General features: G+C 33.7%; 1 protein-coding gene across 11 annotated transcripts in view; it reads right to left on the reverse strand.

Annotated features, from left to right (window-relative positions):
• The window catches only part of LOC135207210 (proton channel OtopLc-like), a 771,996-nt gene that overhangs the window by 10,122 nt on the left and 746,689 nt on the right, over positions 1-15,185 (reverse strand). For 9 of the 11 annotated variants that reach the window (XM_064238822.1, XM_064238820.1, XM_064238817.1 and 6 more), the window contains 5 exons: positions 9,406-9,516; positions 8,599-8,779; positions 2,818-3,096; positions 2,476-2,656; positions 2,022-2,195 (listed from right to left, as the gene is read on the reverse strand). In XM_064238822.1, coding sequence (XP_064094892.1) covers positions 2,022-2,195; positions 2,476-2,656; positions 2,818-3,096; positions 8,599-8,779; positions 9,406-9,516 — 926 coding nt within the window. The remainder of the gene's footprint in view (positions 1-2,021; positions 2,196-2,475; positions 2,657-2,817; positions 3,097-8,598; positions 8,780-9,405; positions 9,517-15,185) is intronic. The other 2 variants (XM_064238816.1, XM_064238821.1) reach the window with 2 other exon arrangements.

Genomic DNA, 15,185 nt, shown 5'->3' on the forward strand with positions numbered 1-15,185 from the left:
TACATAATAATTTTAATGAAAATGTGGAATTTCATTTGGCTAATCAGCATGGTAGTTCCACAAATTTTTAATTTCAGATTCGATAAAACTTAAAAGAGGCGCCTTTTTCATACTGCTAAACGTTTTCTCCATCCCTTTATCATATCTTCTAGTTAAATAAGTTGAAAAAGCATAAGAGAATGATGAAAGTATCGTTAGTAACGATATAATCATTGCTTAAACGCTACAGCCACAAAACACTGAACGAAAACTATTGTTTTACTACAAAAACCTAACTGAAACTGATAATAGCAATGTTTTGCTTGCATTTCAGCCACTGTATGACTAAACAATTTCCGTAGCTATGTTACAAATCACTTTAATTAAGTAGAACAGGATTTTTATATTTTTTACATTATACCTTTATTTCATAAGGAGAAAATATTGGCAAGAAAATAATGAACTGAAAACCAAATGTTCACACTGCCAATGACTATAAATTATCATGCATTAGCAACATGTATGCAACTCTACCACAAATAATAATGGAGAAAAAAGCATCTTCATAAAAAAATACTGGCCATGAAAGAACACATTTTACTGTTGTTTTCATGCCGATAAAAGATAAACAAGTAAATCTCGTATTATTATGAAATAGGATGAAAATAACAAACTGAATTAGTTTTTTACACAAAAAGACAAGCTCCAGACACCATCTATTGATGAAAAAAAATAGTGTTTACAAGAGGATGTACATATTTAAGTCATCTTTCAACTTGAAACCACTTCATATAATGAAAAAACCATGTCCCATATAAATAGTTTCTAGAGATCTATTTACGCTTAATAGAAGCAAGAAAATCGCTCTGAATTGAATAAAATAGGGCGAAATAACCCTGCCTCTGCCTTCAGCTGATTTTTCCAAACCAAAACATAACTGGTTTGTTTGTATTTTATAATACTGTGCGTAGTGATATGAGAGTTCATACAGTATTATCGGATACAGTGAAGTAAAGCATAACTTTTTAAGAGAGCCAAGGAAAACTTGCATATTTGTTATGTTTGTATTTTATGAGGGTCTTGGCACTTGGGCAAAGAACTGATAACCAGAAACAGTGCCATCTATTAATGGAAAAAATAACTAATCTAGTTCAGGTATTTAAGTTGGTTTTCAACTTAAAAACACTTCATATAACAAAGAATAACATTGTCACATATGAACAAAGTTTCTCTAGAGATTAACTTACACTAAATAAAAGCAAGAAAATTGCTATGAATTGTTAAATAGTCAAAATAATCTTGCCTCTGCCCTCAACTGATTTTTCCAAACCAAAACATGATCAGTTTGCTTGTATATTTTATGATACAATTATAATATAAAAGACTACATACAGAATTATTGGATACAGTGAAGTAAAGGAAAAAGTTTTAAAAGAGCCATGGAAAAGATGCACATTTGCTATGTTTGTATTTCATGAGGCCGTCTTGGCACTTGGCCCAAGCCACCAATAACCAGACAATGGTGCTATACACCCTAAGGAGGGTAAAACCCAGTTATAAATATATTAAGGTTTGTTAATGTGTATATTGAGGCTAGCATGTGAGGGTTAACAAGGTGGTTACTAAAGTACTCTAATTATTAAACATTTCCATATGATAAACCGAATGGGCCTTGAATTTATTAAGGCAAATACTCCTCCAAAACACTTACTCACGAATTCACCAATCTACCAAAATATGGTAACTAAGCAACTTAACTATGCCTTTTTGTGTTAAATGTAATTCAAATAAAAGTTTTGCATACTATATGAACATATTAGAACAATATTAAACCCTTTCCAATTTTGCATGTGCATCCAAGTACATGCAGAACTAAAAGCAAATAAATTTACAGTAAGAAAAAGGGCTTCTCATTTTCTCAAGTCTATTGCAGATAAATCAAAATGCTCCCAAGGCAAATAGTACAACTTAAAAATGATGTACTATCAACAGTGAGGTAATGATATTTATCTAAAATAATAAACTGTATGATAGAAGCTCACCTGAACAGGATTGGCTTCCACCTTCTGGGTTTCGAAGGTGTAAATAACCCACATAGTCAAATTGCAGATGAGCAGGAACGTGACAACCTGACGACCAGGCTTGGTTCTCTCGTGTTCAGGCAAAGACACTTGACGCCTTTGAGTATCCTTTATGAATACCATCTGTATTATCACCTGTTGAACAAATTAAATGTGTACTATAGCATCAACATAACTACAAAATCAATGTACTATCTAAACAAAAATATGAGAAAAATTTCATAAAAAAAAAAAAACTTGTATCTTCAACCAGGGAATTTTGTAAAGCCGGCAACAAAGGTTTCATTAAGGTTACCTTGGAGATTAATAAAATGGTAAACTTCACAAATTTTTTTTGCAACATTTCACACTTTTCATTCAAATAAAATGGATTATTACTGTTTTGTTATTCTTTAAGTTAGAGAAAACTGCTTACCTGGAGAACAGAGAGAATACCAGTAACCATAACCAGTAGATTAGGTTCTTTGGTGTAGGCTGAGAGAGATCCAGCAACTGATGAAAACACAGCGTAAGCGAAGAGGCCAAATGCAGACACCATCAAAAGAATGTCATCTAACTCCTCTTCTCGTTCACCATGGAACTTCAACTGGCGGACTCTATAAGAGTAAATATTAATGTTAAAATATTTCATTATTTTTTCCTGTAACGTTATGTCAACAAATAAATCAAACTAACAAAATTAAACCTGTTTTCGAGATTCTGCTAAACTAAAATTAACAGAGATCAAATTACACAGTATACCTGTACATCATCTCACCTTACAAAACCTATGAATATTGCGATGATACTGAAGAACATTATTCCACAGTGTGAACAGTCAGCAAGGTAAATAGCCAGCATTCTGAGTTCATCTCTGTTTACTAGCACAAAGAAAAGTATGAGACAGATGAGTGATGCCACCAAGACTAAAAGGCCGCAGAAAAGCCCCTTGCTAGCTCCCACACAATCAACTCGTGAATGGCAACGACGCGATGCAACTGATATTCCATCACCAGCAACCTCCGGATCATATACAAACCTGGAATGAACAATTTCACTTGGAAAAAAAGAAAAAAATACCAAACTTTAATTATGCCTTCCAAAATGCATTTTAAAATTTTACCTCTTCAAAATGGACAAATGTTTATGTTAGTATTTCTAAAACTATTTTAATATAGTGTAGTACTATGCAAATATCCAGTTTAAAGAAATTAATTTTTTTTCATACAAACTCATAACTCAGGTATAGCCTACATTCAGTCTGAATGTCCAACACACTACAGTCTTGTCTGGACAAATAGAAAAGCAGTAATGGCTACTGGCAAGAGAGACCTGAATATAAAAGTACACCTGCCTTACTTTTCATATAGTTTAAATTGATCAGTAATGCTGGGAGGAGGGAGCTCTAAACATAGGTGGTGGGTATGTAAGAAAAGTTGAGAGTATCTCGTAAAATTTAAGATTTATGTCGATACAAATCCATCACTCATATGATGCGATACTTGTTGTAATTAAGTAAGTACTATGGACATGTATGGTTATTAAGCCATAGAACAAACTTTTGACAGTCCTTACTGTTTCACCCTTCCATGGATTCTCAAAATGGCCATTTTCAGTTCAGTGTGCAGCTGGTTTGAACTAAAGAATAAAACCACCTCACTTTCTGATTGATAGCAGGATCAATGGTGAATTGCCAGATCCATTTCCTTCATTTTGACACTTCTGTTGCTATAAAATAACTAGTATATTAACATTAATACCACGTCTAGAAGTGATTAGTAAGCGTGGAAAATTGTATCTAATTCATGATTGTAAAGAGAGAATAAAAACTAATTATGTACTAGTTGACAGCAACAAAAAATCATCATCTGTGTCTTAACTTTGCTAAACTGTGTAACTATTCATACCTAACATTTTATCCCAAATTAGTACTAAAAGGAGCGAGTCCATTTTGATATTAATTAAAAGTTAGTTAACGTTTTTATAACTTGTTAAACACCTGTAAATCTAATTATTTATGTGCTATACATTACCAAACACAACATCCCTACCTTCTATAGCATACTGAAAAAAGGGAGACAAAAGATTGCATGTACTATCAGTAAAAATAGGAAAGAGACTGTCTTTGTCTTTAGTAAGGTATAGGGGTTCTGAACTCTATCCACAGCACCCTAATTGAAGCTCCTGTCTAGTTTCTTTCAATGAATGTACTTAAAAAGCCTTCTAAAATTATTTGTTACCTACTCACTGACACCCCGATAAATAATGTACATAATTTAAAAAATGGTAAAAATCCTAAATAAGTAAATATGCAAAGGCTGAAGTTAGCAATGCAATCAAAAACTAACTTTGGAAAAATGATTTAATTTGCTAACTTCTCATTACTGAATTTTCTACCATTTCACCTGATAAGACACCAGAAGAATGCATGGTCTTAAAAGAAATATTTTCTGGAAATTGGCAAAGGCTGTCTACCTGTTAATGTGCCATTACTTTAATGATAATCTAAATGGCAAAAGATCAAATAAGAAGGAATTAAAGAAAGTAATGACTTAAGATTAATGTACCTCTGACAATCTTGCAGTGGTAATAGTCTACAAAAACACTATTCAGTTTGTGACAAAGATGCAGACCAAAAAGTAAGGCAAGTGTACTCATAACTCCAGATGGCTCATGTACACAGCTACTATCAAACTTCTTTTGTTTCATAAACAAAAAGCTGCAAGATATTTGAAGACCATGAATGTGGGCTGAATGAGTAATGGGGTTTTGGTGAAACAAAATTATTTTACATGCCATAACTTCATACTAAAGGTTGAAACAATATTAATACAGAACTGAAATTTCTACTCTCAACTGATTTATTTCATACATTTATCTGCATAATTATTGTTGGCAACTTTCATCACATCTTTTCTTCATTCATCAGTAATGCAAGCATTAGTCTTATCAGCCAAAATATATTTTTCCTGCAATGTTTCATAGAATGCTCTGAGATCAGAGTAAGACTTTCATCTTTCATCATACTTCCAGAATGTCCACATACATAGAAATGACATGCAACTGTTTAAGAAGTTATTTTTGTTATGCTATTCAATATAAAATTCTTTCACAGTTCTTATATGCTCCATGCACATTTTACTGGATAAGAATAATGCTTCTATTAGTCCCTAGCTGATAGGAATTTTGTATGACAACACCTACTGACTACCACTTGTCGAGTAACCACTTCATATGTATTCTGTAACTGTTATTTTCTTGACTGATGGGAGCCTCAGAAGCAATTCCCCAGGAATTTTTGCTGTGGCTAATAAACTAACATATGTCTGATCATGATGACCAAGTTACAATGAGGATTTTTTTAGCACCTAGAATCCTAGTGATAGTCGAAGTTAGCTGGACAAATGGTTTTCTGGAACATGGAACATGAAATTCCCATCACATGACCTATTCCAATACATCTCTTCCTTAAGCCTGTGGGTTCCAGGTAAGACCAGCTAGCAATGGATAAATAAATTCCTGACTAATCATAGCTACTGAATAAAATCAAATTTGCTGCCATAACAATACACAATGAAAGAAGTTCTTGTAAACAAGGAAATATGAGATTTCCACCAGAGATGTGTGAATGTTTCTGTGTACATACAGCATAAAAGAAAATTTAATATTCTAATTCCAGCAATATTTTTTATTGATAGTCTGAGAACAAAATGCAGCAAACAAATTATGCTTAATCCAGTTTTTAAACAAGAAATTATTGAATAAATAAAACTGAATACATAGCTTCATGGAGCAATCTGGACTTTGCCCTGGAAATAGCACAGTATCTAAGCTGCTCAATCATTCAAAATTTAATTGTAGCTTTTTTCAGTCAGAAATGACTGGTCAACCATGCAGATGATCTCTTCAAATGGAAGTGATACACTTTCAGAATAGCTGAGAAATGGTATACGTAGATATGACTTGACAGAAAAACAAAGAAAAGTTAATGACCTGTTACATAAAATAAAGCAGCTATGCTGGATTTAAAACAAGTTAAGATTTCAAGCATGTTATATTCTTCTGGTTTGAGATAAAATTGGAAGAAATTCATATCTGCAACCTTCCTTTAATGCTAGTCTTGCAGCTTCCTCAGTATGTATGCGAGTAGCATCCATACAACTGCTGAAAAGACAGTTTCATACATGCACTCTTCATGTGACAATTTCATTTTTTAATTTTTTTGCATTCTAGATGTGAAGGTCACTGAATAGATAGGAAAACTTGTGCCATTATCTCCTAAGTCAAGATTTCTAAACCTAAAGGTGGGCATCATGCCTGAATAGAATTTTCACCAATCTAAAAAGTGCTGAGAGAACACTTGGGAAACTTCTTGGGCTCATACAGCCCAATTTTGTCATCTTCTCTGCCTTTCTGTTTTTGGGTGTAAGTAATCATTTCTACAGTCGTATTGGCAACAAAAAGGTTAATGGATAGTAATGAATGTTTCCTGTGGTTGAAGCCTTGACCTTACATGTTTTTGGTGTACATAAGCTTTAGTGATGAGAATGTCAAATTTTTAATGCAAATTGATATTCAGCAATATACAAAGGTCAATGTAAAAGTAATGCCCCTTTCAAGCTATTGTTTAAAAGCCCTTGATTGCAATCAGAATGAAGATTGGAGATGGTCTTGCAAAAATTGAGAAAATTATCATCCTGAAATTACACAATAAATCCAGAATTCTAAAATAATGTTGTCTACTTCACTCCCACTCCTACCCTTAAGCAACGAGGTTGATTGCTTTAATACATCTCCAACTTTTTCTAACATCTTCCTTCACACACTACACATTCTCCTTCACTTTATCATACCATCTAAACTTTTTCCTGCCACTCTCTTGTATTGAGCTAGAAAATACATCACTATCATAGAAATAAAACTGATATACATCTGCATAACAGCTATTTCACAGCATGGAGATTTTTGACATATGTACTAGGTAAAATGTAACTTGGTTATGGTAATCAAGTAAAGCAACTATGTTTTTGGTTATGGTAATCAAGTAAAGCAACTATGTTTTAAAATAATTATCATGTGTTACGTATGTCATATTTTAGGGATTCAATAAGTGAACTGTGTTTTAAAATAATTATCATGTGTTTCATATGTAAGGATTCACAAAGTGAACAAGTGAATGGAGAATTCTGAGAGAAACCGTGTTTACAACCTTTTTAACTGACATTTACATGATTTTCTTTTATGTTACCGAGTCTGCATTTAAGAAATGCCAGGTAAATGGAATTATTTTCTGTAATCAATTCCAACACTATGTAATTGAGGCTTAGCTTATCAGGGACAGGCTTTTTATCTTACAGACTATGTATTTTTATTTAATGTAAAACTGCCTATTTTTTTTTATTTACTTTAAAACTGCCTATTTTTTTAAAGACTTCTTCAGTATTCCAGGATAATATTTTCAATGAAAATTCCAATTTATAATTACCTCCTTCAAAGTTCAGCCTTACAGTACTAAATGTAACTGCAATTCAACCTAAATCTTAGCATAAGAAATACACCTTCATCAAGATGAGAGTGAACACGAAACCACCAATTCCAAAATGTTTAATTTTTTCAATTTCCTACTAATGTATCTAAGGAGTTTTAGTGCTACTTGCATTCAGCTCATCCAATTTTGAATAAAAACCATAGATACTAAAAAGGAAAGAAAGAACAAATGAAATAAAACTGGACCCATGCTTTTGCCCAAGTTCAAACTTTTCTCTAGAGAAGTCTACTTTGGTGTTGAAATGGCATGGTATACTGCGAGACACAAAAAATTTCTCTCTAACATTGGAGAAACTTGTGCCTACAGCAGCATAAAAATGGTAAAAAGTATGAAACTGAATTAGATTCACTTTATGACAAATCACCATCATCACTTCTGATGAGGTGTGATACAATGGACCCTTATGAAAATAGCAGTAATAAATTAAGTGTTGCATTTCAAAAAATATTTTTCCCATACTGCCATCCTAAGGTATTGAAATACTCTCAGCTCATAGGATGACTGTATTTTGTAAGAACTTGTCTTCTGCAATGCCTTGTCAAGTAATGTTTCAATATGAGTTGAAAAAAAAAAAAAACTAGATATGGGCTGTTGAATTGTTTGGCTGGACGCACTGAAAAACTATGAATGCAAAGGAGAGTGGATTGTTACTCCTTGGCCTGCTTCAACCTTCTTCTGGAAATTAGGATAGAGTAAAATAGTAGTTTGTTCTTGTGAGCAATTTCAGTGTTACTGTAAAATCCAACCACACTTATCAATGATCAACATATTGTTGAGTTACCTATTATGTAACTAATTGTCTGAGCTACTACTACTTTTATGCAACTCATACTTCAATACTATATAACAAAAGTTTGTAGGCTGTAATTATACTGATTAAGTAGTTTTTATAATATTTTTTTTTGTCTTTTTATGAGCTTCAGCCATATCTACACTACATTCTCATAATTGATATAAAGCACAAAAGTTATATGAAACAGAAAATAGTTTCATACAGCAATAAATAATTACCTTGGATTGCGACCAATGTGTTTCCACATGATGTAGAGCACTGAAGCTCCAATGAGGGAATACTCCACAATGAATGGATATAGGTATGGAGCCGAATCAGACACTATAGAGCCCATGATTTCAACACGTTCACAGGTACGATTGACAATGTCCTCCTCAGTCATTAGACCAGTAGTATCAGCTGAAAAAATAAGTTTTATTGTATAACTTGTGATTCAATGACTTCTTTAAACAAACATGTGTGTTCAGAATAAAATTCATCAATGTTATTTTTGGCTTAAAAACTGGTTACATATAAGCATCCTAAAAGTTTATGAATGGTACAAACATGCCATGATTAACAATTACTGCTAAAAGCAGCAGATGTTGGCATGCAATATAATAAAAAAAAAATAATTAGAGATGGCTTTAATACAGTACCTCTTCAGTCTAAATATGTTAAAAGGCACATTATGAAAAACTAAAATGTCATGCAACATACCATGCTGCAGAAATAAAAATCAAAACTGGTGTTTGTGCTACAAAATATAAAAGGCTGTATGTATTACAGGGCTATACTGTTGTTCCAATATAGTACTAAGTTAAGTTAATAAAATATGATACACCTAAGGACACTTACATTGTAGTCCTTCATTCAAATACAAATCTGTAAGGACATTCATTTAATACATTACAATTCTGTGCCAAAATGGACTCTCAAACTTTGTACAAGCAGCACTAGGGTGAAAAGGCCACATTAATTAACATAGGGTTTGAAATAAAACAGGCGCAAGCTGACAAGAATGCACTTTAGTCCTATGGGCCTACCCTGCTGCAAGGTTTCATTGATTTCCTGCATTTCAACGAATTCGTCCAGATTATAGAGGTACCTGTTGGGGGCCATAAGGCCACGGTTTGCCAAAGCTCGACGAATACCCTCTGTCAGTGGGAAGAGAAAGAATCAAACCTATGTATCTACCACAAGAATGGTTAGTCTAAGAGAAGAATATTAGACACAAAACACACAAATACAGTTCTTTTGCAATTAACAAAGCTCTCTATCAAAGTTTAGAAACATTCAAAAAAGGTACTTATTCAAACATGTATGTAAACATTGTGGAATTGAATGTAAAAAATAATTTGCAGTTATAAAATGTGGAAAGACATTTAGTGTAGGATTTTTTTACCCAAATTTGTTCTGCCTATAACTTTCATTAGTCTACTTTATATACAGGTATTATTAACTGCCTGTGAACTACTCAGTACTGTACATTACAGCATTAATTTTTAGACTAAGAATTACATATATAAGAAAACTTGTATAGTATATTCAGCATCAGCAAGAAGGTAAGATTTAGGTACAGAAACTGTTTGATAAATAGCAAACTACAATAAAGATTCCTACAATAACAAGAGAACTGTTAATAATGAACACCTATAGTTAAGCAAGGGCAGCAAAGAATAAATCATTAACAACTTTAGAGAACAGCATACCATACAAGTCTTAATATTTATAAATAGGATACATGTGTTTTCAAGTTAGTTTCATGGCAACCCAATCACTCGTATTAGCCCAAATTCAGTTTTTGATGCCCTCAGACTCCACAGTCTCTTGTGGAAAAGACAGAATATTTTACAGCTCACTGCATGAAAACTACGTTTTTATGCAAATAACTATATTAAATTTGATAACAGAATTTATAGACACCCTTACAAAGCACGATCCTTCTTAGATATATATTTAAATAATCAACAATAAATTTCCAAATAAAGTTGATAAAATACTAAGGCTACTTGCTTTCTGCTCAAATAACACCTCTTAATTTGACTTATGAAGTCATATGCCCACAATTTTCAAGATTTACATATACATGAACAGAAAGTTAGACTGAACCAATTTTGTAATAGTCTTTCCAATCATTCTTATTACGATTCTCTTTTCTTCAATGTGGGCATTTAAAAATTTTTGACCAATATTCATATTTGCTTAGAAGAATCTTGAAGTCATTCTGAATCTTGTACATTTAGTCCTAACAAAAGACAGTAAAGAATATAGCACTAAGCAGTAAGTCAAATGTGAAGAGTAGGTCCTGCAGTTTCTCCATGCAGCACATCCAGACGATATTTCCGAGAGTCTATCATCATGCTGCTAAAGTTTGTCTTAAGGTGTTTCCAGGGGTACCAGTGTTTCAATTACCTCGGCACATATCTATAGCAAAGTAGAGTGGTTCTGAAGGGATAAGGCTCTCTGGCTGGTATATATATATAGGTCCAGCAATTTGGATGGGAGCAGTGCTGAATTGCTATTTGACATCAGGGGATTAAGGCGTCTCTATGAAACCTTCTCCCGGTTGTTGAAGGTTGCTCATCTCTGTATGTGAGCATTGGAGATAAGAGGAATCCCTGCAGCTCCTGCTCAGGTCATTTGCCTGGCTCAGGAGTGCTGATGAGCAATGCTCCACAGGCAACTGTTGGAAAGTGGAGCATTTCCTGAGTGGTGTTGAGGTTAGGTTATGCCTCCCCAGTGTGTAGGACTTAAATAAATGGAGGTGGCAATGGTCTGTTGCACTGTCAATACCTTCAATACTTGCAATTATGTCTTCTTGACTATGACTGAGCTCAGGGGCAGCTCTGGCATGGTTGTGAATGGCTTCCATATGGATGTGGCAGTAGATCCTCTTGGAGAGGTGCATTGTAGTCATCCTGATGTGATAGGTAGGACATCTTTAGAAAAGCATTTGTAGCATCAGACTAAGTTGCTTTTCTTCTCTTTGGAAGGGGCCAAGTTGTTCTTCATTATCAGGCTGCCTGTCTTTCTGCTCCTATAGTATACAACTGTAGTTTCAATATCTTTTCTGAGTCTATGGGGTGAAAGTTTCCTTCTACGTTTGTTTGTAGGATTTGCTCACCTTCTTTATATTTATCATGGGGCAATTTTCATACTGTATAATTTTGGGTGATATTGATTCTGTGCAGTAAATACTGTATTTTCTTAAATTTGCAAATACATACTCCTTTATGCTTGTTTTATACATTACTGCTTCCTTCTGTATGTCTACCTATCTATCTGTATGTCTTCTATCTATCTATCTATCTATCTATCTATGAGTGTGGATGTCATGAAACACAGGCGGTTCAAGTTTGTGGCAGACGCTAAGAAATCTTTAGGCTTTTGCTAGCTATAAGAAGCCAGATTTGGATGAATCTATTTATGACTACCTGGTTACAAAATGGCAGGCAATTTAAGAAACTGACTCCATGGCGTATTTCATTTTCACTGGTGATTGCAATGCTCATCATACTGAATAGCTCAACTGAGTTACTGCCACTGATAATCATGGCATTGCTGCCTTAGGTTTTTCAACTATTTCTGGGTGCAAGCAGTTGATAAATGAACCCTAGCACCAGCCTGGCAACCATGTTGACCTTTTACTATTCACAAAGGTTACAAGGACTGTATCTTGTGGAGTAGGTTCACCACTGGGCTCATCTGGCCATAGTTTGACTCGGGTTAATGTGAAGATGGATCAGGTTGTTCCTCATGATAGCTTTTAAGAAAAGTACTTGAAAAGCTGTTGTATATGAATGATCATTCTAAATTCCTCAATGAGAGGTCATCCTCACACTATCTATAAGAAAACTTATAAAGAGGATGTGAGAGATTTTGTCCTTCTGTAGTAATGACCACAACTGGTGGTCTACCCTTAAGTAATCACTTTTTTGAGCTGTTCTAGCATACCTTCCTCTGAAGGAGCTGACAGAATTGCTGTAATCCCCTAAACAAAAGGCAGAGCATTTGGCTCAAGTCTTTGCGAGCAAAAAGTGTGGAGAGTCCTTGGTGTTGCTGCAGCCATGCTTTGCAAAGACAAAGTTGTATTCAATGACCATATAGATCTAGAGAAGTCAAAACTTTGATGCTAGGGTTTGACAAGCATGGCAGCATAGATCCCAATAGGATCTTTCCCCATTTATTTTTTAAAATACTGCTCAATTCATTGCTTCTAAGATTACCACTATTTTGAAAAATATTTCAAAAAATTAGTTGGACATGCAAGTTATTGTTCTGTTTGGAGGAAAGGTAACATTACTGCAGTACTTAAAGGACTAAGTCTGTCCTAATCCCTCAGAATATAGGCCGATTTCTACTACCCTTGTTTGGCTAAGGTTTTTGAGAATTTGCTCTCTATCATCATTCTAACTTTGTTGAAGATAATAAGCTGCTACACGCATTACATTTGGGTTTCACGAAGGCTTTGGCACTTATGATTCGCTTCCTATTTCTCATAAAGTTGGTATCTTGCAGAAATTGGATACTGAGGCCTGACATCTGTATTCCTATGACAATTTGCTATATAAGCAGAAGATAAAAACCTATGCAGCAGACCACTTAAACTGAAGAGCTTAATGTTGACGAGGTTTACATATATGTACTATTCATGAAAAATACCTAAAAAAACAATTATGGACTTTCACTTTCAGAAGTTTGTCATCTACATGTAATTTCAGTTTCTTCAATTCAGATCTGACATGTCATAATGGATGAGCAGATATATATATGGAAATAAATATGTAATACTGTATTAAAGCAAGGAAGATAGTTCAGATATCTGAACAAATAGCCTTATTAGAAAATACCCACAAAGCATTCTCCTCCCTCAAATCTGCTGTGACTAGAATTTCTTACCCTATTCGTCACACAGATAGCAAGCAAAGCTGCAACTATCTAGAGATTGTCTTAAAACATATGGTAACTCGAACAACATGGCTTTAGGTTTTTGGTACCATTCAATAAATTTTGGTTATTCTATACTACCTTCATTTATACAATATACAGTAGCAGTTTATGGAAGAATAATAAGATACATTTTTCTTTCAAGTGGATAACAAGCATTACCAGAAATAATAATTATTAACTTATTTCATAAAGATTAACAAAATTTAGGCTCTACATATTCATAGAGACTAACCTTGCATATACTTATATGCTACACTTACCTTACGTAGTGTATAAATTAATATGTGCAACTACATATTACCTTACACATAAAATACATATCACCTGGCATAATATTATGTATGTCATATAGTAAATTATTTTTCTGTAACTGAGCATACAACTGTATTTATTTTGCAATTAAAAACAATCACTGATTGAAATTTATCTTAACCATGTGCAACTCCATATTTAAAACAAAACCATGGTATAAATGATAAAAAAATAATATTGCAAACTTCTAAAGTACCTTGAATTTTTGAAGTAGACTACATTAAATTCCCAAATCCAATACCATGAGTAAACAAGGTTTTATGGACTGGACTACCAAGAGGAAAAAAGGTATCAAGGTGGAAGATGGAGGTTAGCAAAACCCAGAACCGACAAATGTCAAATATTTTTCCCACTTGCATTTATGAATATCAAACTGTACAAGAAGAATCAAAACTTTTGATTCTAATCTATATATATAAAGGCAATTTCTGTTTTTGTTTGTTTGTTATGGACGCCCAGACTATGATGACTATAACTAGGGCTGCCAAATTTTTACCATAGACTCCCCTCCCCTCAAGGAAGGTTTTAGTCAAAATCCAAATTCGAGGGCTGTTTCTGAGGAGCCCTTAACCCCTCTTTTTCATACCCCCTCATTTTTTACAACTTTGGGAGTTGACAGCAAACTCTTCTGATTTTTCACAACTTCTTTAGCTTGATAGGATCTCAAGTGATTACTTATTCTGAAAGTGATTGCATAATCTGCCCTGTAAGGGTTGTCATCACGGACGGCATGCCCCTTTTTATCCCGAGCAATGCCGGGTACAGCAGCTAGTTCTTTATATTTGATAGTGGTACATATGCTAATGGTCAACCAGAGGGACTGCAATGCATCCATAACATGCTCTACTCCTATTCCTTAGTGTCTCCAGGCTACATATATCTTAGCTGAGACAATAAAATTTATATAAGTTTTTACCTACCCTCAATCTTTCATACATTTAAATTTTCTTCTCAATTCTAGGGGTTATAGTGGACAGGCAATTAGTTTGGATAATTTTAATGGGAGATAACAGATTTTACCTGGTGTTATTGCTAATACTGTATACAGTAACAATGCCTCTCGTAAGTGTGAGTTCAAGCCTGCTCATGAGATAATGAAACATTTGCGTTATTCAGTCATCAGTAACAATACCTATAAATATAATTGCTATATTGATAATTAAGATAGTGGCATTATTATAAAATTATACACAATCATTTATATATGATTTATTTAATGTGAAACCTAAGTGGAAAGTTGAAAATAGTACCGAGTAATATGATTAGCTTCTTATTACAAAGCTGAAAGGAATTTGTGAAGTATTGAAACATTCTGATGGTGAAGTCTTAACTAGAACAAAATGATATTTTAGTGATGTAGTGATATTTGGCTAGAGACCTCTTGTGTTTGACCTCGTTGACACTTACTAACACTTAGTACTAAAGCCTATGGAACCTAAGGAGGCTATAAATTCTTTATGTGTATTACACACATCACCCTTGTGATATATCTAGAACAGTATAGTCCACTAATTAGGTGTTGCCACTTATTATTATTTTATAATTACTGTTGTAATGTAAT

The sequence above is a fragment of the Macrobrachium nipponense genome, chromosome 32 (assembly GCF_015104395.2).
Source record: "Macrobrachium nipponense isolate FS-2020 chromosome 32, ASM1510439v2, whole genome shotgun sequence".
Lineage (NCBI taxonomy): Eukaryota > Metazoa > Arthropoda > Malacostraca > Decapoda > Palaemonidae > Macrobrachium > Macrobrachium nipponense.